The sequence below is a fragment of the Heliangelus exortis genome, chromosome 13, assembly GCF_036169615.1.
Source record: "Heliangelus exortis chromosome 13, bHelExo1.hap1, whole genome shotgun sequence".
Taxonomy (NCBI): Eukaryota; Metazoa; Chordata; class Aves; order Apodiformes; family Trochilidae; genus Heliangelus; species Heliangelus exortis.
In genome coordinates, this window is record NC_092434.1 from 17115195 (window position 1) to 17141787 (window position 26593).

General features: G+C 47.3%; 2 protein-coding genes across 5 annotated transcripts in view; one reads left to right on the forward strand and one right to left on the reverse strand.

Moving 5' to 3' along the window:
* The window catches only part of PDPR (pyruvate dehydrogenase phosphatase regulatory subunit), a 29899-nt gene extending 12280 nt beyond the window's left edge, over nucleotides 1-17619 (forward strand). For all 3 annotated transcript variants that reach the window (XM_071757077.1, XM_071757078.1, XM_071757079.1), the window contains 11 exons: nucleotides 1690-1839; nucleotides 6124-6316; nucleotides 8332-8456; nucleotides 10181-10336; nucleotides 10444-10577; nucleotides 10948-11096; nucleotides 12418-12530; nucleotides 12898-12992; nucleotides 13628-13717; nucleotides 13996-14178; nucleotides 16017-17619. In XM_071757077.1, the coding sequence (XP_071613178.1) occupies nucleotides 1690-1839; nucleotides 6124-6316; nucleotides 8332-8456; nucleotides 10181-10336; nucleotides 10444-10577; nucleotides 10948-11096; nucleotides 12418-12530; nucleotides 12898-12992; nucleotides 13628-13717; nucleotides 13996-14178; nucleotides 16017-16421 (1793 nt within the window). In that variant the 3' untranslated portion in view covers nucleotides 16422-17619. The remainder of the gene's footprint in view (nucleotides 1-1689; nucleotides 1840-6123; nucleotides 6317-8331; nucleotides 8457-10180; nucleotides 10337-10443; nucleotides 10578-10947; nucleotides 11097-12417; nucleotides 12531-12897; nucleotides 12993-13627; nucleotides 13718-13995; nucleotides 14179-16016) is intronic.
* A 5344-nt stretch (nucleotides 17620-22963) lies between these two features.
* The window catches only part of ST3GAL2 (ST3 beta-galactoside alpha-2,3-sialyltransferase 2), an 8772-nt gene continuing 5142 nt past the window's right edge, over nucleotides 22964-26593 (reverse strand). For both annotated transcript variants that reach the window (XM_071757099.1, XM_071757100.1), the window contains exon 7: nucleotides 22964-26593. This exon is cut by the window's right edge and continues 1712 nt beyond it. The gene's annotated coding sequence lies outside the window, so the exon portion shown is untranslated.

Here is a 26593-nt window from a genome sequence, read left to right on the forward strand (position 1 = left end):
CTGGTCTTGGGTGCAGTTCCAGTGGAACTAAGGCAGCTTGTTGGTTCCACAAGGGATCCAACTCACTCTTGTGGCCTCCTGCTCCTGGTAAAACTGTGCAATTCAGGTTCAACTCAGTTTATTTTGCTGCCCCAAAATTGAAATTCATGGTTGGGGAGGGAGTTGCTGCAGGTTTAGTCCTCTAAAAGTTAAAAAGCAGTTAAAAAACTGTGGTTTTGAAGTAGAAAAATTTGCTTATTTACTCTGTGTTTAGCAAGTTTCTGCTTCTACTGAGGAGTGTATATAACCTCCAGGGAATTCAGCTCTGACCAGAGTCCCTGAGTGCTTCACTTTTATTTCACTGAGTTATATAAATGCATTTTTATACTCACAGCTTTTCTGTTCATGAGTAAAATCACCAGGTAACATGTTGGGTGCAGCATCATAAATGTTTCAAGTTGATGCCACCACTGGAAGAAGCAAACCTGACCTGGGTGTTTGTCCTCCCCCTAGTCCTGCCCCCCTTCTTCCTTCTGCTTGCCTGCAGCAATCTGAATCCCTGATGCATCCCCATGAACTTTGACTCTTCTTAATTCAGAAATTAGAAATTAATTCAGAAATTAGACTCTTCTTGGAACTCTTCTTAGTTCAGAAATTCCCCTGGGGGAAGGTCTGGTCTTGGGTGCAGTTCCAGTGGAACTAAGGCAGCTTACTGGTTCCACAAGGGATCCAACTCACTCTTGTGGCCTCCTGCTCCTGGTAAAACTGTGCAATTCAGGTTCAACTCAGTTTATTTTGCTGCCCCAAAATTGACATTCATGGCTGGGGAGGGAGTTGCTGCAGGTTTAGTCCTCTAAAAGTTAAAAAGCAGTTAAAAAACTGTGGTTTTGAAGTAGAAAATTTTGCTTATTTACTCTGTGTTTAGCAAGTTTCTGCTTCTACTGAGGAGTGTGTAAACCCTCCAGGGAGTTCAGCTCTGACCAGAGTCCCTGAGTGCTTCACTTTTACTTCACTGAGTTGTATGGATGTATTTTTATACTCACAGCTTTTCTGTACATGAGTAAAATCACCAGGTAACATGTTGGGTGCAGCATCATAAATGTTTCAAGTTGATGCCACCACTGGAAGAAGCAAACCTGACCTGGGTGTTTGCCCTCCCCCTAGTCCTGCCCACCTTCTTCCTTCTGCTTGCCTGCAGCAATCTGAATCCCTGATGCATCCCCATGAAACTTAACTCTTCTTAATTCAGAAGTTAGAAATTAATTCAGAAATTAGACTCTTCTTATAACTGTTCTTAATTCAGGAAGTCAGAAATTCCCCTGGGGGAAGGTCTGGTCTTGGGTGCAGTTCCAGTGGAACTAAGGCAGCTTACTGGTTCCACAAGGGATCCAACTCACTTTTGTGGCCTCCTGCTCCTGGTAAAACTGTGCAATTCAGGTTCAACTCAGTTTATTTTGCTGCCCCAAAATTGACATTCATGGTTGGGGAGGGAGTTGCTGCAGATTTAGTCCTCTGAACTGGGTCACATGAAAACCAGAACGGTGCCAAAATTCGGGGTCGGGGCGCTGCACCGGAGCCTTCTCATGCTGGGGGGCCACTGGTTTGACCCAGCCTGGCACCACTCCCAGTTGTTGAAGTTTGTGGAACAGCACCCTGAGGCAACCATCCCTTCTCCCAGTTCCCTTCCCACCTCTTTTCTTTCCCCTGCAGCTGTGGTGGACCCTGATGGCAGGATCTACATACGCAACTGGCAAGGGGGCATCCTCTCGGGAGGCTTTGAGAAAAACCCCAAACCTCTCTTCACGGAGGGACGGAACCAGCTGGAGATTCACAACCTTCAGGAAGACTGGGATCATTTTGGTATGTTGGGGAGGAAAGATTCCCACAGCAACCAAACACGTGGCTGTAGCAGAAGGCAGAGGTAGCAGCACCGCGGGCTGTTACTGACCAGCATGTGTCTGCCTGTACCTGAAAGGTGTGAGAAAGATGAATCATAGAATCATAGAATCACAGAATGGGCTGGGCTGGAAGGGAGCTCAGAGCTCATCAAGTCCAACCCTTGCTCCACTCCCCCCGTGGTTCCCAGCCCATGGCACTGAGTGCCACATCCAGGCTCTTTTGAAATATCTCCAGGGATGGAGAATCCACCCCTCCCCTGGGCAGCCCATTCCAATGCCTGATCACCCTCTCCGTAAAGAAATTCTTTCTAATGTCCAACCTAAACCTCCCCTGGCACAACTTGAGACCTCTTGTGCCCTCTTGTCTTGCTGAGAGTTGCCTGGGAAAAGAGCCCAACCCCCCCCTGGCTCCAACCTCCTTTCAGGGAGTTGGAGAGAGTGATGAGGTCTCCCCTGAGCCTCCTCTTCTCCAGCCTCAACACCCCCAGCTCCCTCAGCCCTTCCTCACAGGACTTGTGCTGGATCCCTTCCCAGCCTCCTTGCTCTTCTCTGGACCTGCTCCAGCACCTCAAGCTCCTTCCTGAGCTGAGGGGCCCAGAACTGGACACAGGACTCAAGCTGTGGCCTCCCCAGGGCTGAGCACAGGGGCAGAATCCCTTCCCTGGACCTGCTGGCCACGCTGTTCCTGAGCCAGCCCAGGATGCCATTGGCCTTCTTGGCCACCTGGGCATCTATCTGGGAATGTTCCCTCAGATTCATTCATCTCTTCGTTTTATCAATAATTAGCCTAAAACCCCTTTACCAGGGACTACCTCCATACCTCTCTGGTGTTTAAAAGCTAGCCCCCTGCTTACATTAATTTCCTCTGGTGCAGCGAGGTACTGCAAAACCCCCCTGGTGCTGTTCTTCCATTTAATTTGCTTTTTGACTGTCAGTACCACATGCTGCTGCTCCTCTGGTGACACTGCAGATCAGAACTGGTGACTTGCCACTGAGCCATGGTGTTTTGTTTCTCCCTGCAGCTCTCTTCAGCAGTGGCTGCCAAGTGCATTGCCATGGGTGGTGTTTGCTTTGTGGACAGAACTTGGTACTCTTGCTTCACCCCACTGTTGCCAGTGGTAGCTTACTATATTCCAAGTGTCCCATCTTTTATCTGTGGGTTTTTTTTTTTAAGCTATTTTCATATTCTCTATGAACTTTTACATGGGAGGTTTTTTCTGTAGGAAAGAGCATAGCATGATCCCTTTCTTCTGTTTTTTCCTGCTGTGTTATGCCTGGTAGGTTTGTGTGTGCCCTGTCATCTTCAAAATTGCCTTTTTTTTTCCCCAGGGATCCAGTTTTCCCTGTGTCAGAGCTCTTTACATCCCTTGGGAATGCACACACCTCACTATGTCACTTTAGGCACAGCAGGATTTTCACTGATTTCTTTCTGCAGTGGTAGTATGTTCTCCAGCAACTCCCCAGCTTCATTTGATTAATTTCACTTTCATTTCTGTGAGCTACTGTCTTGATTGATACCATAAAAGTTTAAACTCCAGGGGATGGAGCCAGGATGGGCTTGAGTTTTGTGCTGAAGTTTTTTAGATCTGTAGATGTCTCCAGACTTGCTTGAAGATATTATCTTCACTAATGAGTTCTCAAGCTCTGCACCTACCTCCTTTTTGGCTTCCTGGGCACTGCTGAAAGGAAAAGGCACCTGCAAATTGCCCAAGTTTTAGAAGCTGTGGCACACCAGGTCCCAGTGTTACCCTTTTATCAGCTCAAACATACTGAACAGCTGAGCAGAGTCAGAGCTCACTCAGCCAACGTTTGATTCTTTCTTAGGGATGAAGTTCCTGAAGTGGTTGGAGCTCTTGCTTTGCTGCTTTGATCGTTTTGGTTGGAACACCTTTTGATATTAAAATAGCCTGCACAGTTGCTTAAACGTTGGGCTGGATATGAGAACAAATCTAACACTGATCCCTCTTTTTATCAATTAGAAAAAAAGGCTGTAACTGCAGCCTCTCACTTGGGAACACTAATGCATGAGAGAGGGAAAGGGAAGAGCAGGTCAGAAATAGTGTTTCTGTGTGGAAGTTCTTAGGGCTTGTGAAATCTGATTATTTTAGGGCTTGTGTGTGAGGCTGAGGAGCATTATTTGTGCTGAATCTTGGGGGCTTTTATCTGGAGTCCTGTAGGGAGGTAACTTCTGGACAGGAAAACCAAAGTAGGTATCTTGTCCTTTTATTAACCCTCTCAAATGGCAGCTTGTGAAGAATTGTTGAAGGAAATGGGGTGGCAAGGAAGCTCCAAGGAAGCTCCAAGAGGGAAGGGGAAGAGCAGGTCAGAACTAGTGTTTCTGTGTGGAACTTCTTAGGGCTTGTGAAATCTGATTATTTTAGGGCTTGTGTGTGAAGCTGAGGAGCATTATTTGTGCTGAATCCTGAGTCCTGTGGGCTTTTGGAGCTTTTTTTTTGGCTTTTATCTGGAGTCCTGTGGGGAGGTAACTTCTGGACAGGAAAACCAAAGTAGATATCTTGTCTCCTTTTATTAACCCTCTAAAATGGCAGCCTGTGAAGAATTGTTGAAGGAAGTGGGGTGGCAAGGAAGCTCCAAGGAAGCTCCAAGAGGGAAGGGGAAGAGCAGGTCAGAACTAGTGTTTCTGTGTGGAACTTCTTAGGGCTTGTGAAATCTGATTATTTTAGGGCTTGTGTGTGAGGCTGAGGAGCATTATTTGTGCTGAATCTTGAGTCCTGTGGGCTTTTGGAGCTTTTTTTTGGCTTTTTTCTGGAGTCCTGTGGGGAGGTAACTTCTGGACAGGAAAACCAAAGTAGATATCTTGTCCTTTTATTAACCCTCTAAAATGGCAGCTTGTGAAGAATTGTTGAAGGAAGTGGGGTGGCAAGGAAGCTCTAAGAGGGAAGGGGAAGAGCAGGTCAGAACTAGTGTTTCTTTGTGGAACTTCTTAGGGCTTGTGAAATCTGATTATTTTAGGGCTTGTGTGTGAAGCTGAGGAGCATTATTTGTGCTGAATCTTGAGTCCTGTGGGCTTTTGGAGCTTTTTTTTGGCTTTTTTCTGGAGTCCTGTGGGGAGGTAAATTCTGGACAGGAAAACCAAAGTAGATATCTTGTATCCTTTTATTAACCCTCTCAAATGGCAGCCTGTGAAGAATTGTTGAAGGAAGTGGGGTGGCAAGGAAGCTCCATGAGGATGGGTGTGAAGTGCCACAGGGTGTGGGGCAGTCTTACCTGCACTACCCAAAATTATGGGCTTGGAGGTGACCTTGGCATCCTGTGAGTTCTGTGAAGACATCAGCTCAGTCCAAGCAAAAGACACATGAGGAATTATTAGGAAGGGAGCAGGGAACACAGTTGTTATGCAACACTAAATCCTTGGTTTGCCAGATCTTGGCTATTGTTCTGGGCTCCCTACTTCCAGAGGGTGTTGCAGAACTGGAGAAAGAACAGCAGGAGGTTGTTTAAAGCTTGGAACAGTTTCCAAGCCAGGAATGACTGAGTGGGCTGGGAAAAAGAGATGGCAGAAGGGAAATAAACAGAGGTCTAGGAGATGGTGAATGAGAGCAACAGCACAGATAGGGATCTCTCCATTAGCTGTCTCTTCTGTTAGGCCAGCTGGGAGGCATAAAAACAAGCTAAGAGAATGTGAATTTAAAAAAAAAAAAAAAGGTCATTCCTCATGCAACAAGCACCAAACATGTGGAACTCCTTGGCAGCATCTGTGGGAAGTTTTCTTGAGTTTGGGGGTTGCCTGGTACTTAGAACAGAGATGGATTTAGGGTTACTGAAGAGGAAAACCAGCACATTTTTAGGAAACCCTCTGAGCTGATGGTAAGTGGTGGCTGGCAGAGTGTGTGAGAGAAGAGCTGTAGAGTTTGCCTGTTCCCATTCCTCAGGGGGTGTCTGCTTGATGTCTGTTCCTCTTGTTTTCCCTCACAAAACTGCAAATGCTCTCACGCTGTTGAAACCAGCGCTGGGCTCTGGGTCAGGGTGGCTGTTTTCAGGGTGTGCTGCCTGATCCATGTGGAACAGTTTGATTCCAGCAGGCAAAAGGTTTATGCTGTGCCTGTGCTGAAAGAGAAGCAGTTTGCATCTGCTCAGATAACACCACGGCCCCGCCGTGCTGCTGGGTCTGAAGGTCAAGTAACCGAAATGTGCCGAGGCTGAACTTGCTGTGACTTTTTGTAGCTTTTTTTTTTTTTTTTTTTTTTTTTTTTTAATTTTTTTTTTTCCTTGTCTTGGGTCCTAGAGCCACTTCTGAGCTCCCTCCTACGCCGGATGCCAGATTTGGAGGCTCTGCAGATCATGCAGTTGGTGAACTGCCCGGAGTCCTTCACGCCAGACATGCGCTGTGTCATGGGAGAGTCACCCACCGTGCAGGGCTACTTTGTCCTGGCTGGCATGAACTCTGCTGGGATCTCATATGGTGGGGGAGCAGGCAAGTAAGTGGTTTGTCACTGCTACGTGTGTAAGTAAGGTGTTAGCCAATAAAAGAGACTGCTCAGGTGAATCTTCTGTGTAGAATGTTCTGGTCAGTATTTGTCGCCTCCTCTCCTTTTGTTTCTGACTTTGAGTGAAGGAGAGGAGCAGTTGCCATGTTCTGATTAGGTTCTCCTCCTCAGGCATCACATCCCAGTGATCAGCAGCCTGCTGGGGATCAAGTAAGCTTCATTAAAGCTAACTGATTTGATTTTGTTATCTACCAGGAAGAGATAAAAGCTTAACAAAGCATATATTGCTTCATCTTCTGTACTCCATAATCCTCTGCTATTGGTTATCTGACTGAAGTCTTTAGATCATTCAACTTGACACAGCACTTAGTTTCTCTGAAAGAAGTTAATGTGATGCAGATAAAGTACCATAGATCTGATGCCAGTGCTACCAGAACTCTTGAGTTCTGTCCTCTAGACTGCCCAAGAGGTAGGGATGGAATTGTTTCCCTGTAAAATCCAGTTCCTATCTTAATGCAGATGCTTTGACAGGCATATAGGTGTGGTCCCAGGAGCAGAGTTGCTTGGAGGATGATCATAACTTCTGATGCCATTTGGTTTTGGTAGCCCAGCATTCCTTCTGCTTTAAGAAGCTGTTCATTTTTCCTAACAGGCATTATTATCTAGATTCTGTCCATTGTCTAATAATTTACCTAACCAGTGATTATTTTTTTTTTTTTTAATTTGCTGCATAAAATACAGAGAATCTGTGCACTGAGGTTCTTTAAGAACCAAAATAACTTCTGAAAGTAAAAGCGGTGTTTTCCTGTTTGTTGCTTGCAGCCTCAAGATAAGCAGCTTAGCTTGCTAATGTAATTTTTAATGATCAGTCTCAAACCCCTGTGTTTTTCCATTTACTGACTGTGAACAGATCCTTCTGCTCTGTTTTGGTCTGAGCTGCCTTTGTCCTTTAGCTCTGGAGCAAGGAACTCCTTCCTTCAAGGAATCACTTCAAGGAAGTGATTCTGGCCCTGTGCTCAGCCCTGGGGAGGCCACAGCTTGAGTCCTGTGTCCAGTTCTGGGCCCCTCAGCTCAGGAAGGAGCTTGAGGTGCTGGAGCAGGTCCAGAGAAGAGCAAGGAGGCTGGGAAGGGATCCAGCACAAGTCCTGTGAGGAAGGGCTGAGGGAGCTGGGGGTGTTGAGGCTGGAGAAGAGGAGGCTCAGGGGAGACCTCATCACTCTCTCCAACTCCCTGAAAGGAGGTTGGAGCCAGGGGGGGGTTGGGCTCTTTTCCCAGGCAACTCTCAGCAAGACAAGAGGGCACAAGAGGTCTCAAGTTGTGCCAGGGGAGGCTTAGGTTGGACATTAGAAAGAATTTCTTGATGGAGAGGGTGATCAGGCATTGGAATGGGCTGCCCAGAGAAGGGGTGGATTCTCCATCCCTGGAGATATTTCAAAAGAGCCTGGATGTGGCACTCAGTGCCATGGGCTGGGAACCACGGGGGGAGTGGATCAAGGGTTGGACTTGATGAGCTCTGAGGTCCCTTCCAACCCAGCCAATTCTAGGATTCCTCCTTCCCTGCTCGAAGTGTAGCTAAGCATCAGTTGGCTGGCACCTTGTGCTGAAATTAATCCTCTCACTGATGGTTTTGTGGCTGAGCTTACACCAGGTACTGAAAAATGACCCAGGGGGCAGCCTCCTGACTCCAACCTAAACGTGCTCAGCACCTCCTTGGGTAGCACAAAACTTGACACAGCATCAGCCAGGCTCTGGCTTCATTTACCACGTGTCCTGAACTTCCTGCTGCCCTGGACATTTCACCCTCATGGGAAATGAGTAGTTTGGAAATGTGGATGTTTTTTTTTAAGGGAAACCTTCCAGATTCTGCTGGGATTCAGAACTAACTCTCTTCTCTGTCCCTCCTGCAAGTTCTCATGTCCAAATTCCCTTGCTTCTGACTTCAAAGCTAGATTCTTTCCTTAAAGACTTTGGCTGACAGCTCAGTCTTTCTTTACTCCTTCCACCAGGTACCTGGCAGAGTGGATGGTTAATGGGTATCCATCAGAAAATGTCTGGCCCCTGGATCTGAAACGTTTTGGTGCCCTTCAGAGCAGTCGCACTTTCCTCCGTCACCGTGTGATGGAAGTGATGCGTAAGTGAGGTCTCTGTGTTCAGTGCTGCCCAGGATGTCCCAAATTTTCCTCTTTGCTGCTACTCTGTCACCTCTCTCATTAAGCTGAGAACCATTTTCCTTCTTCCTGGCCATCTCTGTGGCAGTACAGCCTCTCTCCCAGAAGGAAAAGGATGGTTTGCTGGGGGGAGGGTGGGTCTGGGATTAACAGTGTTCTTATTATCTTATATTGAAGAGATGCTGTTGGTCCTCTGCTCTCTCCTATTCCTGTACTTTGCCTCTGGTACTGGGAAATTTGTGCCTCTCTCTGTAGGACTCTAGACTAATAAATCAGTGCCAAGCTCTTAACAGGGATAATGATGCTGTCTCAAGCATTGTTATTCTTTGCACATCATTATGGTGTGGAAATGCCACCACACTGAGGAGAGTGTGATCCAGCTGTCTCACATCAGTAAGGAAGTGTCTTCATGGCAGATTCTGCTTTCTCCTGTCAAAGTTTGTGATAAATGCCTTGCTGAATAGATTTGAGACATCCTTGTTCCTGTCTAAAACTATTCTTAGTTTCCTCCTATTGTTTGATTATCAGTCTGGAGATAATGTGGACACTTTCTGTGAAAGTTTCAAATAGAAGTATGAGGAGCTTCACAATCTGCAGAACACAGTTATTTGAATTCTGAAACTGAACTAAAAATACGTGTTCAGGTGAAAGCAGAGAAGTTGGGTAAAACTCTTAGCCCTGCTGTACCCAGGAAATAAAAATGTTATGCTCAGACCTTCCTCAGAAAAATCACTTTACACTCTTGGCATTATTCTGCAGTTGCTTTCCAATACAAATCTGGACTCTGATAACTACAAGAATCACTCTAGTTTTTACAAGACAAATACTGAACTCAATTTTTAAGGTGTTATGTTCCCATTCTCATCTGCTCTTCCCTCTATTCACTCTTTCAGGAGCACCAGTAATGCCAATAAACCAGATAATGCCAATAAACCAGATAATGCCAATATGCCAAATGCAACAATGCCAAATGCACCAGATAATGCCAATAAAATCATCAAATTATTAGCTCTGGGGCAAAACCAATAGTTCAGTAAGAAATATTTATCTCATTTTCAATTTTAAGCAGTTTCACCTATGTAGAAACTTAACAGTTATAAAGAAGTGTTCAAGCATCCTTGTGTTATACCCATCCCCACTGGTAACCAGGGAGGCTGCCAGACATAAATTAGGGTAACTTGTTTTCTAAATCAGAATATTCTGTATTGGCAAAAAAGGTACATTTGGAACAAAATAATGAGAAGGAACATATAATGAGAAGGGTCTGAACAGCTAATATTTAAGAAAGTAAATTAGATGATACTTGCAGCTAGGAGCTGCCCACCCCAGTATTAGTATTGTCAAAATGATGAGTGGCTGATACAGTGTGATACAGGGAGGAATGATGCATAATTAATGATAGTCAGCATGACTTCATAAAAAATAGAGAGTTTGTGTTATCTTGAGAGTATTGTCAGGGGGCCCCAGGTATCTAGAAATATAAGCATTCTGCACAAATATTGTGATTTTTAATAGCTAAAAGCAGATGAGAGGAAATTTCTCAGTTTTCCAAAGCAGAAAAGGAAGGTCAGAACTGTTTCGAGGGAATTTCATTGGTGCTGTTAGCAAGTAGGCTTATTGATAAAGTGGAAGAAAATATTAAAGATAATAGCTGTGCCTGGTAATGGATTTTTTGTGGCTGTTGCAGCTCTCATGTGTGACCTGAAGGTTCCACGTTGGGATTTCCAGACTGGGAGGCAGCTCCGAACTTCCCCGCTCTACGACCGCCTGGATGCCCAGGGAGCCAGGTGGATGGAGAAGCATGGATTTGAGAGAGTCAAGTATTTTGTCCCACCTGGGAAAGGTGAGATTGCATCTTCCTCTGCTTGGCACACCCCAGTTGGTCTGTGTAAGGTCTGAGTTCATCTGGTTTATGAATTGTCCCTTGGGTTTTTTTTTCCCTCGTGTTAGATCTGCTGGATTTGGAGCAGAGCAAAACTTTTTACAAACCAGACTGGTTTGATATCGTGGGGGCTGAAGTCAAGTGCTGTAAGGAAGCAGTTTGTGTCATTGACATGTCATCTTTCACCAAGTTTGAAATAAGTGTAAGTACCTGGGAGGTGACAAAGCATCAGCTGGGTGATTTGGTTTTAGTTTCTGATTTATTTAGTTTATTATTAACTGGTATTGCAAAATTCTGTGTGTTCCTGACAGGCAGAGAGAGTCAAAGCTGCATTCCCAAAGTAAAGATTAATATCAGGTTGAATTTTGTCTGTCAAGGGCCCAATTTCTAGAAATAACAGCTTAGTGTGTTGATAGATTGTAACCTTTGGCCCAATGTCACCAGTGCATCACTCAAGACATTGATGACACTCATTACAAATTGAAGGAATTTGGGCCAAGGCATCCGTGTGATCTTAAACTGTATTGCTCAAATATCTTGTCTGACTTTTCTCTCCCTTTCTATTCCTGCAGTCCACAGGAGACCAGGCCCTGGAGTTTCTGCAGTATCTCTTCTCAAATGACCTGGATGTGCCAGTTGGGCACGTTGTGCACACAGGCATGCTCAATGAGAAAGGGGGGTATGAGAATGACTGCAGCATTGCACGGCTGAGCAAACGCAGGTAGGTGTGTGGGCAGCCTCTTTATCATCACTCCTTGGGTGGCAGAGCCTTTAAGAACCTCTTAATGAGGATGAGAAGCTTTTTTCCCCCCCCTCTGTGAAGAAAAAAAAAGTCACAGTTTTCCACTCCTAGCACAAATGAGAGGAAGCTTCTGAATTTACCAATACGGGGAAAAAAAGTGCCTGTTTCTGGGACTACAGGTGAACACAGATTTCTAAAAAATCTTAGGCCTTCAGGTGTTCAATTTCTGAGCTGAATGACAAGTTGATTTCAGCAGTCATTAGAAATTATTAGTTAGTTAGGTAATGACTTAAAGTGCAAACCAAAGAGTTGTTCTTTAGCTACTTGCCTGTCACCTCTTGACAGGCAAGACAGCTACTTGCCTGTCACCTCTACTTGCCTGTTCCAGCTTCTTTGGAACTGCATGCTGAAAATATTACTTTTCCATTATTTCAGCTTTCATTACAGTATGGGTACTGTGATTCTCAGCTCTGCAGCCTCTTGTGGTTCTTTTTTTGTGCTCTCAGATGCAAACTGACAGGATCACAGGATCCCATCCGTTGACACAACAGTTTGGGCTCTCTTTGGTGTTCAATAAAAATGCCTTCTCATTTTAAAAATATTCTTCAGCAGCATGTCCCAGCTGAGTGTTGATTTTATTTCTCTAGACTGTTTTTTATGAGAGCTTTCACTGTATTGGTCTGAAAGCATTTTTTGCTGCTCTTTCAATTAGAAACAGCTCCTCTTCCTCTTTTGTCTGCTTTTCTGTATTGCTTAAAGGACTTGTCCTCTGTGAAACCAGTAGCTCTCCTCCTTGCCTGGTCATTTCTGCAGATGTTATCTCTGTCAGTAATGTACTTTCACTTGCAGTTTGTGTGAAAGAGACTTACATGACAAGTAGCTCATTTTCACATCTCAAGTGGAGTTCTATTTTTAGGAAGTGATGATAACAACCACCATTGTCTGTGCATTGTCTGCTGAAACAAGAAATCTGCTGTGTCAACCAAGCACTCCTTCTGACTGTCAGAGCAGACAGTCACTGGTGCTGAAGAGCTGCAAATACCTCCTGTAAAATGGTTGTAACTTTTGAGATGCCCCTTGAACTTTCTGTAGAACTGGTCTGTGTTCTCTTCACTCCTTGTCACCAGTCTGCTGCTAACACTGGAGCTTCTTGTCGTGACAAGCACTGATCCAGAGACTTGAGCTGTTCTGCTCTCCTGTTATCTTGGAAGCTGCTGTAGTAGTTGATGGACACAGATTGAACTGAACCATCTTGTGGCTGTCCAGTCATTGTTTCTTGGTTTCCATGTGTCTGTTTCAGCTTCTTCATGATTTCCCCTACTGACCAACAAGTCCATTGCTGGGCCTGGCTGAAGAGCCGCTTGCCCGATGACAGCAGCGTGACCATGGAAGATGTGACCTGGAAATACACAGGTAAGAAGTCACTGAAAGCAGACCTCACACAGGAGGAAATCACAAATGGTGTCTTGTGCAGTGTGCCACTTAGTGGCTGGGTTTCCTTTCCAAACAGTTGGATGAAAACAGCAATTCAGAGGCTTCATTCTAGCAAGCCATGAGCTGGTAGACAGCCCCGTGGACTGTCAGGAGAAAGAGTTTAATGACTTTCCTCTGCTCTTAAGTGTAAATGTACCTATTAATTCAGTAAATACTTAAGATGTCAGAAACTGGGACGTGTCTTTATGCAAGTCAGATCAGAAATTGGGGGATGTGCATATGCAAGTCAGACACCAGGCAGGACCTGTCCAGTCTTGTCCCAATACTGTTCCCTTCCCCTCTTCAGCTCTCAATCTGATCGGCCCTCGGGCTGTGGATGTCTTGTCAGAGTTGTCCTATGCCCCGATGACTGCAGAACACTTTCCCTCTCTCTTTTGCAAGGTGAGTGGCTGTGCTTCCTTCCTCCCCACCCTGCTAGGTTCTCTGAAGCATGTGTGGAAGGAGGGAAAGAATTCAGTTGTGGCTGGCAAGAGGGGAGCTTGGATGTTCATCTGGATTTCCTGCTGAGCTAGGCTGGTATTGTACTCACTGGGCTCACTTTAACTACTTCTCTCTGGGTTCATCTTGCATAAATATATAGGTGAATATGATTGGTTCCCAATATTCCCAGTATACCACTCACTGTAGGCTTGGTGCCACTTGATATCTTGGCAGGCTTCACATAAACAATTATGAAACTGTCAGTCAGAGGGACAGCTGGGATGGGTGACTGGGGAGGCACTGTCCCCTGTCATGTTAAAAGGTTGAGAAGAGACCTTCTGTTCAACCTCTGTCTTGCATCTAGGGTACAAACCTGTGTCCCAAGCTAATTCCAAGGTTTATTGCCAGGAAGTGGTTAGGAAGTCTGGATCATGCAGCGTCTCCATTTGAATTTTTAAATCTAAATTCTTTGTCAGTGTGAGCTGCAGCAAGGGAGGGGAGGAGAGGGGGCTGGAAGGTGTGGTTTGTGTTGTGCTCCTCCTGGATCTCTGTGCTGTGTTCCAGTCTGGATCATTTCACCCCCTCTGATTCTGCAGGAGATGAGCGTGGGCTACGCCAACGGCATCCGTGTGATGAGTATCACTCACACAGGAGAGCCTGGATTCGTGCTTTATATCCCCATAGAGGTAAGGGCAGACTGTTGCCTTAGTTAATTAAGACAGTTGCTTGCATGCATAATCAGAAACACTTTCTGAGTTGCCTCGGGGCAGTGAAATGTCTGGTCTGTACCACGGGAAAGCAGCCAGCAGGCACCCGGGGGAGTTTCCCTCCTCTGCATCCCATCCCACTGGGAGCAGCCCTCTCGTGCTCCAGAGGAAGGGCACAGGAACATCACTGGTGGTGTCAGCTGCTGTCCTGCTCTTCTGGGGCTGGTCAGGAGCTGTGTTTCCCCCTCCCTTGGCAGTATGCCCTTCATGTCTACAACGAGGTGATGAACATGGGGCAGAAGTACGGGATCCGCAACGCCGGGTACTACGCGCTCCGCAGCCTGCGCATCGAGAAGTTCTTTGCCTTCTGGGGCCAGGACCTGGATGCCTTTACCACTCCTATGGAGTGTGGACGTGAGTTCCAGGTCAAGCTAGAAAAGGTACACCCTCTCATAAACTCTGGAGTGCCCTTAGGTTATTCTCCTTTGGCAGGGGGATTGGACTAGGTCACAGAATCATAGAATGGATTGGGCGGCAGGATGCAGACACATTCCCTGGCCCCAACAGCTTCTGTTAAACCAGAACAGAGCTGCTCCCTAAACTGGCTGAATGGTCAGTGCATCCCTGCTCATGGACTGGGCACTGAGCCACAATCTTCATAGAACCACAGAATGGTTTGGGTTGGAAAAGCTCATCCAGTCCCAACCCCCTGCATGTGCAGGGACACCTCCCACCAGCCCAGGTTGCTCCAAGCCCCATCCAGCCTGGACTTGGACACTGCCAGGGATGGGGCAGCCACAGCTTCCATGGGCAGCCTGGGCCAGGGGCTCAGCACCCTCACAGAAAAATATTCTTCTTCATGTCTAAGCTAAATCATCCCTCTTCCAGTTTTAACCCATTTCCCTTGTCCTCTCCCCACCCCCCCATGCCCAAAGCCCTCCCCCAGCTTTCTTGGAGCCCCTTCAGATATTGGAAGGTTGCTCTGAGCTCACCTGGGAGCCTCCTCTTCTCCAGGCTGAACAACCCCAATCCCTCAGCCTGGCTTCCCAGGGAGCTGCTCAGCCCTCTGAGCATTTCAGTGGCTCTGCTCTGGACACCTTCCAGGATCTCCATGTCCTCCCTAGGTGATCTCTAGATGTCCTTAACATTCTATGGTTCTCTAATCCTCTCCTGCCCTGGGGTGAGCAGTACTGAATTGGACAGAGTGCTGTTCAAGTGGGTTGCTGTGTTGTTTTTTTGATAGAGCAGGATGCACTGTGTGACTGTAAACTCTACTCTTGGACTTCAGAAAGGTGCTGGAAGTCTTCTTTCCTGGACAAGTCTTCCAGGGATCTGTGTAGCATCCTGTGTTGCTCATGTGCACAGTGCTCAGTGTGGTGAAGGGTGCTGTGTATCTTAGAGGTGCTCAGAGTTCATTTTTCTCCCAGCTGTTTTCCCAGTCTGAGGAAGTAAAAGCCTTCCTGTGCACTGGGTGGTGTTTTGTGAAGTCAAGTATGAGGCCAGGTGCCAAGAACAGTTACTCTTTTTTTCCTAAAACCTGGGGATTCTCTATTTTTACTGGAACACAGGATGGCAGAGAGTTGTATCCTGCTTGTTGTGTGACCCCTGTCAGTTGCTGAGTTTTTACTTATCTCTGTGTGAGCCAAAACAAATGCTTGTATCAATTTTTTCAGAGAAGGAGAATGTAGTAACTTAAGATACACGTTTCCTATGTTGTTACACTTTCCCTCTGGTTCACACTAAACCTCGTAGACTTCTAGAGGTGGAAAAATGGAAAAACAATCATAGAATCATAGAATGGGCTGGGTTGGAAGGGACCTCAGAGCTCATCAAGTCCAACCCTTGATCCACTCCCCCCGTGGTTCCCAGCCCATGGCACTGAGTGCCACATCCAGGCTCTTTTGAAATATCTCCAGGGATGGAGAATCCACCCCTTCCCTGGGCAGCCCATTCCAATGCTTGATCACCCTCTCTGCAAAGAAATTCTTTCTAAAGAAAGAATGGTGACATTTTTTACTCTGGCGAAAATTAGAACGAGTGTTTTAAAGCCCCACTTCATATGTTATTTTTTTGTCTTTTAATACAATTTAGCATCTGGAAGAGCAAACCTCTGCCTGAGCTGGGTGTTTTGCACACAGAAGCAGCCTGGCTTGCTAGGGCATGAGTCCCAAGCACCACTTCACCTCCTGTCAATCCCCTACAAGCTGCATCTTGGTTTTTTTTCTTTTGCTACGGCTCGCGTCCCCTTGCCTCAGCCGAGCCTTCCTTTTCCCTGCAGGGAATAGACTTTGTTGGCCAGGAGGCACTGCTGGAGCAGAAGCAGCACGGTGTCTACAAACGTTTCACCATGTTCATCCTGGAGGACCATGACACAGATATGGACCTCTGGCCCTGGTGGGGGGAGCCCATCTTCCGCAACGGCCGCTACGTGGGCAGGACCACCAGCAGCGCCTACAGCTACACCCTGGAGCGCCACGTCTGCCTGGGCTTCGTGCACAACTTTGATGAGAAGACAGGGGAGGAGCTGCTGGTGACAACTGACTTCATCAACCAGGGGGAGTACGAGATCGACATCGCCGGGCAGCGCTTCCAGGCCAAAGCCAAGCTCTACCCCTTCAGCTCCCTCTTCACGCACCGCCGCCGCAAGGATGAGGTGGAACTGAGTGGCTACCAGCAGGAGTAGTGCTGATGACACCTGACCTGCACCTTTTCCCAAGCTGGAAAGTCTTCTGCCACCATCTTCCAGTCCTTTCTCCTCACCCCCATATATTTTTTTTTTTTCCCTCTCCTTTCTCGTCTTGCAACTTTTAAACTTTTTCCAGTGTGTTACGTTTTGTATATTTTAAACCTTTAATTTTCAAGCTTTTTCCATCCTGTCTGTCTCCCTCCTTCACCCCTTTGCTTGCCAGGCTGCCCCAGGCCTCAGTGGATGAAGCACGGTGCTGAGCATGCATCCAGAACTCCAGGGGAAGCCTGTGCAGGAGCAAACCCCACCATAGGCCCTTGCCTGGTGATGATGGGAAGGGTTGGGGTGAACCCCTGAGGACTGTGCCCTTCCTCTCTCTCTCTCTCTCTCTCTGTCTCTCCCTGTCTCTCCTCTGCAGTGTTGAGGCACAGGACAGCAGGTGTTTGCTGCCTGTAGTTCAGAGGAATGCTGTGGTGTCACCCATATCATATCACAGAGTGTTAGGAGTTGGAAGGGACTGTGAGGGATGATGGATCCAACCCCTCTGCCAGAGCAGGATCAGGGGTGACACACACAGCAAAAGGATGACCAGCTACCTCACTGGCAGGAGACACAGCCTTGTGTGAGCAGCAGCCAAGAGGCAGGTTGGGGTATAGTCCAGCCTGTTGCTGCCCCTCTTTGTCCACCTTTTTTTTTTTTTTTTTTTAATTTATCTCTAACAGAAAGTCAAGTAGATTTAATCATCAGGCCATTGAGATCCCAGTAGCACTGATAAGTTTGTTGTTGGGACTGGATTTTTTTGTGTGTGGGCACTGAAAGTAAATGGTCTTCTACCAGCATAGTTGAAGATCAGCATGTGTGTTTCACTTCTATAAAGGAACAGGATTGGGGGTTTATTAGCAAAAAACCTGATTTCTAACAAGGGCAGATGAATAGTGTTAATGGCAGTGTTGAAATGCTGCTTCTGTTTCAGCTGCACAGTGTACAGTCCCTTTGGGGAATTTCTTTCCCTTCCCTTTGTTTGTGTGACTTGGTCAGGCTCACCTGGCAAGATTCCTCTGGACCCTGAATTTTGGTTTGGAGAACCTGAGCAGCAGGAAGGGACAATGTCTTGGGTTTCCAGCTGCCCTTGGTTGTTTTGAAATGAGAGGAAAAGACCCAGCATTTGTCTCACCCGTGGTGCTGCAAGAAATGCTGGGTTTTCTGCTAGTGGTGAGAGAACTTCTCAGCTCCTCCTGGACCAGAGAAGTTGTCTTCCATTTTCCTGCTTGAATCTGTGGCACTTCTTTGTTCTGTCTCTTGGTAGTACCTCAGCTGAAGGAATTGAACAGAGGGAATGAAGGGATTATTGATTATTGAAGGGGTTATTGATTGCTTTTCCTCAGCAAAGCTCTTGGCATCATGCTCCTCATCCTGGTGCTTCAGACACTGCAGCTGGGACTCTCCCCTCTCTCCCCTCCTGTGTCAACGTGCAGACAGTGGTGGCACGTGGCAAAGTGGTGGGGGGATGCTGGGTTGTTTTGCACACATTTACATCACCTTTTTTTTTTTCCTTCTTCCCCTTGTGAGAACGATCAACAGCAAAGATTCTCTTTATTTACTTGAAAAAGCTCTGGTAAATGTTTTCCCTGCCTCTGCCACCTCTGTCACAATCTTCCTGCATCCAGAGGTCAAACACAACCTTGCACTGATGTCTGCCCTCTCAGCCATGATGAACACTTTCTCTACAATCTAGAGCCTTTTTTGAGCACTTTCTTTTCCAGTTAAATGACACATCAGTAGTGTAAGTACGAGCTCAAAACCTTGCCTGCTTCTTGTTCAGGGTTTGCTTTCTGCTGTGGCTTCAGGTCATGCCTTCCTTTGAGCCTGGGCTCTTCCAGTTCTTGGTCCAAGTGTTCTCAGCATGGAAAAGGAGTCAGAGGGCCCTAATTAGGCAGGAATGGTGAAAGTCCAAAACCTTTACACCTTAAAACAGGGTCTGAGAGCAAGCTTCCCCTCCAAGGTGAAGCCTTGAATTGGAGGGGCAGGAAAGGGTGTAAGAGAATTAAGGATTTGTGCATGTGGTTTGGTAGGGTTGAACCTAGAAGTGAGTTCTTGGAGCTTGCTCTGCTTTGTGGGCAATGAATTCCTTTGCAGTGTGTGATTTCTTCAAGGATTTCAAACTGATATTTTGAATGGACACTCAAAAATTCCCCCATATCTGAAATGCAGGACAGCTTTTTGGGGTCTCTCAGCCCAGAGTGGCCCCTGTGTGGCTGCTGCAGAGATTTCACTTGGTTGTCATTTCTTCCAAATTCCCCTCTTGTTGCTCTCTGGACTGAAATTTTGCCTGGTGGGTTAGGGTGAGTTGTTTAAATGAAAGGTTCATAAGACACCTAATAGCAGTTGAAAATCCAGGCACCTCTTGCATGTCTTCCCTGCACAGAGGGATCCTGTTATCCTACTGTTCCCATGCTGGATCTCTGCACACCAACGAGGGGTTTGTTCCCTCCATCAGTTTATGGGATGTTGCTGTGCCTTCCTTACCCAAGGGAGGAGATGTTCAGCCAAAGAAAGAGTTTTATACATGATCCTTGGGACGTGTCTTAGAGCAGCCCTTCTGATTAGGGTCATTTGGTTTGTTCTCTGCAGAGTTAGAACTAGTTCAGACCAAACTGGAAAGCTGGCAGCATCCTGTCCTCTACCAGCCACTAGTTCCTGAAGTACCCTTTAGACTGCATCCAGATTATGTTTCTCCTTGTGATTATTTTTAATTTTCCTTCGTTTATAGGTGCCTCTTAGTTCCTAAGACAATGGGTGTCTCTTCCCACCCAAGTTCTGACAGTAAAATTGCATTTGATGAGCTGCTTGTCATTGTGTCTGCTTAGGTTTATTTTCTGTCTGGATCTATTGACTTTTCAGTACCAAAAATAGAGAGTGAAAATAACTTTTAATCACACCAATAGCACTTTCTGTAATGTCATATTTGCTGCTTGAGATAATTGGCAGTCTTGCAGCTCATTAATGCCTGCTCTGGCTTTTTCCCCTCTGAGTTCCAGTTCTTGTTTTACACCTGGAGTCTTCAGCAGCTGCTCAGACTTGGCTGGGTTTGGGTTTGGCAGCTGTCTTTAACCTTACATGAAACAAAAGTTTCCTTCCACCAAATGGAATACCTGTTGAGGGGACAATTGTTGAGTATGTTTTAAAATAGTACCAGAAATCAAGCCCAAGGAAGGACCTTCTGGTGTCACACTTTTTTGCAGAGGTATTAAACAATGAGATAAGGCTCTGATCCCTTTATCTGATGACTAAAATTAGAGTACATAAGGAAAAAAAAAAAAAAAAGAACAGCAAAATCAGTTAAAGAGTTAACTTTTAGTTCACCTTGAAATTAGAAAATTAGAAGCCAGATCTTGGAAGCTGCTGTCTTAGTATCAAAGATGCTAAATAACATGGGCTAAATGAGTCTTAAAACTGCTTTAAAATGCTTCCTGCTGAGAGAGGCAGTTTGCATGGTCTTCTGCAATTGTCAGACTATGAACCTTGGGTGGAAAACACTAAAATAGGATCCTCCCTCCTCTGCAGCCACAGGGGCAGCAGTCTCACTCTGTGCCAATCCAGCAGCAGCTCTGCCCTGTGCCCCTCACAGCCTGGTTTGGGTTGGAAGGGACCTCAAAGCTCATCCAGTCCCAACCCCCTGCATGTGCAGGGACACCTCCCACCAGCCCAGGTTGCTCCAAGCCCCATCCAACCTGGACTTGGACACTGCCAGGGATGGGGCAGCCACAGCTTCCATGGGCAGCCTGGGCCAGGGGCTCAGCACCCTCACAGAAAAATATTCTTCTTCATGTCTAAGCTAAATCTCCCCTCTTCCAGTTTTAACCCATTTCCCTTGTCCTCTCCCCACCCCCCCGTGTCCAAAGCCCTCCCCCAGCTTTCTTGGAGCCCCTTCAGATATTGGAAGGTTGCTCTGAGCTCACCTGGGAGCCTCCTCTTCTCCAGGCTGAACAACCCCAATCCCTCAGCCTGGCTTCCCAGGGAGCTGCTCAGCCCTCTGAGCATTTCAGTGGCTCTGCTCTGGACACCTTCCAGGAGCTCTGTGTCCTTCTGCTCTTGGGGACTCCAGAACTGGCCACAGTACTCATGCTGGGATATTCCCAGTTTTCCCAGTCTTGCTGTCCAGAATGGGAACAGTCCTGTGAGTTTTGTTCCTGCAGGCATCCTGCTGAGAGAAATGCTTGAACAGGGGATAGAAACTGGAGCTTGGTATGAGGAAAGGATTTCTCCTTTTGGCTGAAGTGTTAGAGGTTGAGCATAATCTGTTTTAGGATAAACTTTGCCCATCAGTGACAAACACTTAAGGAAAACTTGGCCCATGGGGGGACACATCACTGCAGGGGATGCACCTGGCATGCCTGGGATTATTTTTTCTTACCCCAAAAGTCAGCATCTGAGTGGGTTTGCTGATGTGCCCAGGCTGAAAATACCTAAATGTAGTGTTCCTGGCTCCTGGGAAGGGGGTTCTTGCCTAAGTGTCACCCACAGAGTAGTGTGGAGAACCAGTGCAAGAGGTGGCACCTGCTCAGGGCATCCTCTGCCATTGAATGGTTTTTCCAGAGGTTTGTTTTACCCCTGTAGCATCTTTTCTATAAATAATCATGGTTTGTCCTTGAGTGAGTGTTGATAGGCTTGGATAAAAATGATACTAGGGAAGAAGGATTTAATTGTTCATGTTTATGATTTGAGGATAAAATTGAAGCTATTAGGAGTGATGTTTTCTGCTTCAGGAGGCTGTGCTACAGTGATTTTTCACATCTGTCTTTGCCAGACTTCCTTTTGGCAGAAGGAAGGGAAGCTGTGTGAGACCTCCACTGCATCTCCAGCTCTTGGTGCAAGCTCAGGTTCCTCCTTCCTGCTGTCACATTCAGGCTGCCACCTCTGGTTCTCCTGTTCTGGCAACACCTCCCAGCTTCATCCTGTGCTGCTCTAGGACTCTGATGCAAGGGGTTCTTCCATCTTCTGGTGCTTCAGCATCAGAGCCAGGTTGGCTCTTAAACTCTCTGCAGTGATTTAAACTCTTCAGCTTTTCTTTGGTTCAGATAGCAGTATCTGAACTCTCAGGCTGGTTTGTGGCTGCTGTATATTCCATAGTTTAAGCCTCCCTCTTCCCTTGCCAGGGTTTTCCCGCTCTCCTTCATACTTCCCAGTTTCCTTCCTTGGGCTCTGGAGTGCTTTAGTTCTCTTCTGCCCATCAGAGAGGGAGGCACAGTGCAATAAATCATAGAACAGACTCACAGACTGGTTTGGGTTGGAAGGGACCTCAAAGCTCATCCAGTCCCAACCCCCTGCATGGGCAGGGACACCTCCCACCAGCCCAGGTTGCTCCAAGCCCCATCCAACCTGGATTTGGACACTGCCAGGGATGGGGCAGCCACAGCTTCCATGGGCAGCCTGGGCCAGGGGCTCAGCACCCTCAAATTAAAGAATTTCTTCCTCATGTCCAACCTCAATCTCCCCTTTCTCTCCAAGTTTTAACCCATTTCCCTTGTCCTCTCCCCACCCCCCCGTGTCCAAAGCCCTCCCCCAGCTTTCTTGGAGCCCCTTCAGATATTGGAAGGTTGCTCTGAGCTCACCTGGGAGCCTCCTCTTCTCCAGGCTGAACAACCCCAATCCCTCAGCCTGGCTTCCCAGGGAGCTGCTCAGCCCTCTGAGCATTTCAGTGGCTCTGCTCTGGACACCTTCCAGGAGCTCTGTGTCCTTCTGCTCTTGGGGACTGGGGGAGTGGCAGAGGGGCTGAGATGAGATGAGATGAGATGAGATGAGATGAGATGAGATGAGATGAGATGAGATGAGATGAGATGAGATGGACAGAGAGGCATGGTGGCTTTTGGATGCTTTGCCCATGGCTCAACCATTTCAGTCTGGCTTTGGAGAGAGTTTCTCAGCCCTGAGCCCCAGCTCAGAGAGCATTGTCCTCTGCAGCCTCAGTGCTGGGGACATGCTGGGGGACAGCAGTGGATCCAGGCAGAATCAAGACAGCTTTCTGTTGTCCTTCTGGCACACTTCAACCAAAATGGTTACATTGTGGGGAAAAATCAATAGAAAAAAAGGCAGTTTCCACATTTGGTGTGGGAAAAAGTTACTTGCAAGGGCATGATTTCTTACTTCAAACAGAACACTTGGCTGCTGCTCATGTCCAGCAAAAAATTCACAGCCTTCAGATTTGTCTTTCCAAATGATTTTAAGATGACACATAATCAGGTTCATTTCTGCCTGCTTTGGGATGCTTTTCTCTTTTAAACTGCCTTTTTCATAACTGATTTTTTACTGAAAAAAAACCCCAACATCTCAGTCAGGGAACAAGACTTGGAGAAGGAGGGGCTAATGTCAGCAGATGACTTCAAGCTGTCTCTAAAAAGCATTTGAAATTTTTCTTTGCACTTTAAACCTTCCTTGAGCATTATGATTGTAGCATGCTGGTAGCCCTTGGCTAGGGCAATCTTTGCATTGGAGGGAGGAAAGAAAAAAACCAAACTTGAACTATTTGTAAATGCCTTAAAGCTTTAGGGTGAGGTATTTAGGCACTGGTTGTGCCTGCTGTTTGATTTTCTTCCTGGAAAGCTGCTTGCTGAGTGTGCAGAGCAGACACAAGTGTTGGCAGCTATTTCCAAGCAAGCAGTGGGGATGGTGGGAGCTGCTGTCACAGTCTGCTGCTGGTCTGAGGCTGGAGTTTGGATTGAACTCCACTACAAGCTGAGAGCCCCCGTGCCTGTACAGCTGCCTCTGCTCACACCTTCCCTTTTTTCTCTTCCCCCCCACCCCCAGAAATGGATTTATTCACAGTATTGCTCACACCATAACGAGTTTTTGGCTGGCTTGAAAGAAAGAAGCTTGGGCTGGTGATGAGAATCAGAATTACAGAATGTTAGGGGTTGGAAGGGACCTCAAAGGATCTTCAAGTCCAACCCCCTGGAGGACCCTGCAATTGTCCCCTGGCATTAAAGGAAACAAAATTCTCTGCTTGAATGCTGCAGCAGGGCAGGAGGCAGGAGAAGTGGGAGTGCAGGGGGTCTTCTGCTGCCTCTGGCATTTGTGGAGATGGCTCTGGGCCTTCTCATCTCTCCTTTGTCTCCAAGCTCTGCTGGTTTCCCAGTGTCTGGCTGAAATCCAGCCCCGACCACAGCTTGTTGTGCTGGGAAGCCACTCCAGGATTGCTTTTTTTTGTTTTTTTTGCAGAAGTGTGGCTTGTTCAGAACGAGGAGTGATGAATTAGAATGGGAGAGGCACCAGAGAAAGGTGTTCCCAGGAACACTGAGTGATTTGTCAGTGCTGCTGACAGGTGATTTTCCCACAGGGATGCTGGGCACCTGCTACAAGCAGAGCAGATATCTGGTGGTTGTCAGCTGTGCCACCTGGGGTGTGATCCACCTTGTGAGCACAGAGCAGGATCCCAGGATGTGGCTGCTCACCAGGGCACCCCTGGGACTTCTGTGCTGCAGATCCTTTTTCCTGCTTTACCTCTGGGGGGACAGAGTTTCACTCACTGCTGTCTTCCAGTAGAACCAGAGGCAGTCTCCTCTCCCTGAAGTCCTCAACAGATTCTCCTGCATCCCGTGGGCAGGACATGGATGTGTTTCAGCCAGAGGCAGCCCCAGCTGGTTTTTTTTGGGGAAAGCAGCATTGGGGGTGCCACTGATTCCAGAGCAGCTGCCAGGCAGCTGGTGATGGGCACATTGCCTGCATCTTCAAACACCTCCTCACTGCTGCTCCACAGGCAATTCTGCTCCATTCCCTGCTCCTCTGGCAGCTCCCACCTTCACCCATTCCACAGGAGACCTTAGCTCTGGGGGTAAAGGGCTCCCCACTTCTTGGACAGGTACCTGGGGAAAGTCCAGGGTAGGATGCCTCACGGCATCCCTTCCCCACCATTGCTTCTGGTTAGCAGGTGCACCAATTTATCCCAAAACCCCTTCATGCTTTTGCCAGTCTCCTGAGAGCAGATTTTAAAGGGCTGGGGGAGGAATTTGAGAGCGTGCTGCTGCCAGAATTTTAAGAACAACTGAAGTTTGAACCTGTGGAAACCGTTTTTTTTGTTTGGGTTTTTTTTTTTTTTTTTTTCTAGTGCCTTATGCTTGCGAATGTTGTGCAATGGATGTAGCTGAGGTGGAACAGAGTGAGGAGCAGTTCAGTGGCCTGGGGTCCCTCTTGCACTTGTAGCCATCTCCCTTTCCTCTCACAGGGCCCCCAGCAGACACCAAACCATCTCCAGCAGCTCGGGGATGCTCCTGAAGGGTTTTGAGATATCCAGGCTTGTAGAAACGTTAAATTGTAAAACCAGGTGGGTCTCACCTCAGCTGGGTTTTGGATCTGGAGGGGTTTAGGAGGGACAAAGCTGCTCTGAATGCTCTGGGCTGTGGTGAGGGAAGGGCCCAGTTGGTTGTTCCCAAGCGCACAAGCCAGGGGGGAGTTTGCTGCTCTCCACTGGGGCCACATCGTTGTGTTTGCTGTATTTATATCATGCTTTATTTCATTTAATATTTTGGTTGGCTTCAGTGTTGCTAGGGTTTGTATATTAATAAAGAAGCATTTTAACTACTCTGGAATTTGGCAGTTTGTCATGCCAAGACCCCTGTGATCCCTTCAGGATCCAAATCCCACGCTCATCCAAGATAAATCCTGCAGGGGTGCTGGGACTGTCGCAGGGTCCAGGTTTTGGGATCTGGGAGCAAGCCCTGGTGCTGCTGTCACCTTAGGGAATGGCACTTCCCCTGCCTGCACTTGTGTCCAAAATCATAGAATCAGAAAATCACAGAATCATCAAGGTTGGAAAAGATCATCTGCCCTACAACCCCTAACCCCTAAACCACCCCCTGTAGCACCTCATCTCCCCATCTTTAGGACATCTCCAGGGATGGTGCCTCCACCACCTCCCCGGGCAGCCTGTTCCAATGTTTAACCACTCTTCTTGTGAAGAAATTTTTTTCTAATATCTAACCTGAAAATGACACCCTCTATTCCCTCTTCTTCCTCTCCCACTCCACTGAGGGCTGAGCTGGGGCAAAGGCACAAGACAGGACAGGGGCAGGAGACCAGGGAGCAAGTTCCGATGCGTGAGTTTTTTATTGACTTCTAAAAAAAAAACCAAAAAACCAAAAACCAAACCTTTTTTTTTTTTTTTTTTTTTTTTTTTTTTTTTTTTTTTTTAAGACAGTTGTGTGCAGAAGTACCTCACGTACACACAGGCTCCGGGCAAAGCCCCCTGCCAGCTCCCAGCCCTCAGTCAGAGCACTGGTCTCTCTCTGAGCAGGGTGGGTGCTGGATCAGGCACTGCAGGGTGACCCCCCCTGCCAGATGGGGCACCCTGGGTGCCTCCCCCCTGCCCGGGGCCTCTGCCTACATCTCCTCTATGTACAGTACAGTGGTGCTCGGCGTGGCCACGGACCCTCCCAGCAGGTGTGCAGCATGCACAGAGAAACAGAAGTGGTCACCAGTCCTAGCAGGACAGCTTAAATAATAATAATAATAATAATAATAATTCAACAAAAAAAAAAATAAGGGAAGTTAGCAAAAAAAAAAAAAAAAAAAAAAAAAAATACTGTTGGGGTGGCAGGGAGCTGCAAGCACACCCTTTGCTGGATGCCAGCACTGTGCTGCCCGTGGGTTTGGTACCGGGGTTTGGTCCCCGGTGTCTCCACTCCCCTGTGATTGTCTGGCCTGGCCTTGCTCAGGCAGGGATGAGACCTTCCAGGCACTGGAATGGTGGCCTGGGATGTGTCCCTGTCTGTCCTAGCAGCACTGCCCAACAAAGATCCAGCCTGGCACAAGGAGGGATGTGGGCACGACTGCCTGGTTGATCAGCCAAGCCCCTGCCGCCAGCACAGCCCGGTGTAGCCAACAGGAGATGGTCAAGGCACTCATTGTTGCTTGTGGTTTTGTGGTTTTTTAATTTTTCTTTCCCTTAAAAAACAAAAAAACAAAAAAAAACAACCCATGGAGATCAAAGGCTTGCTGCAGCCTGCCTCTAAGTCCTGGGCTTTGGGGCTGGCCAGGGCAGGCTGCTGACAGCACTGCTTCTACCAAAAGCCAGCAGGGAACCTGGAAGTTAAAAGCCCTGTGGACAGAAAAAGATTCGTTTCCCCAGCTGAGGGGATGCTCAGTGCCTGCTCCAGATGAGCCAAACCCTTGTGGTT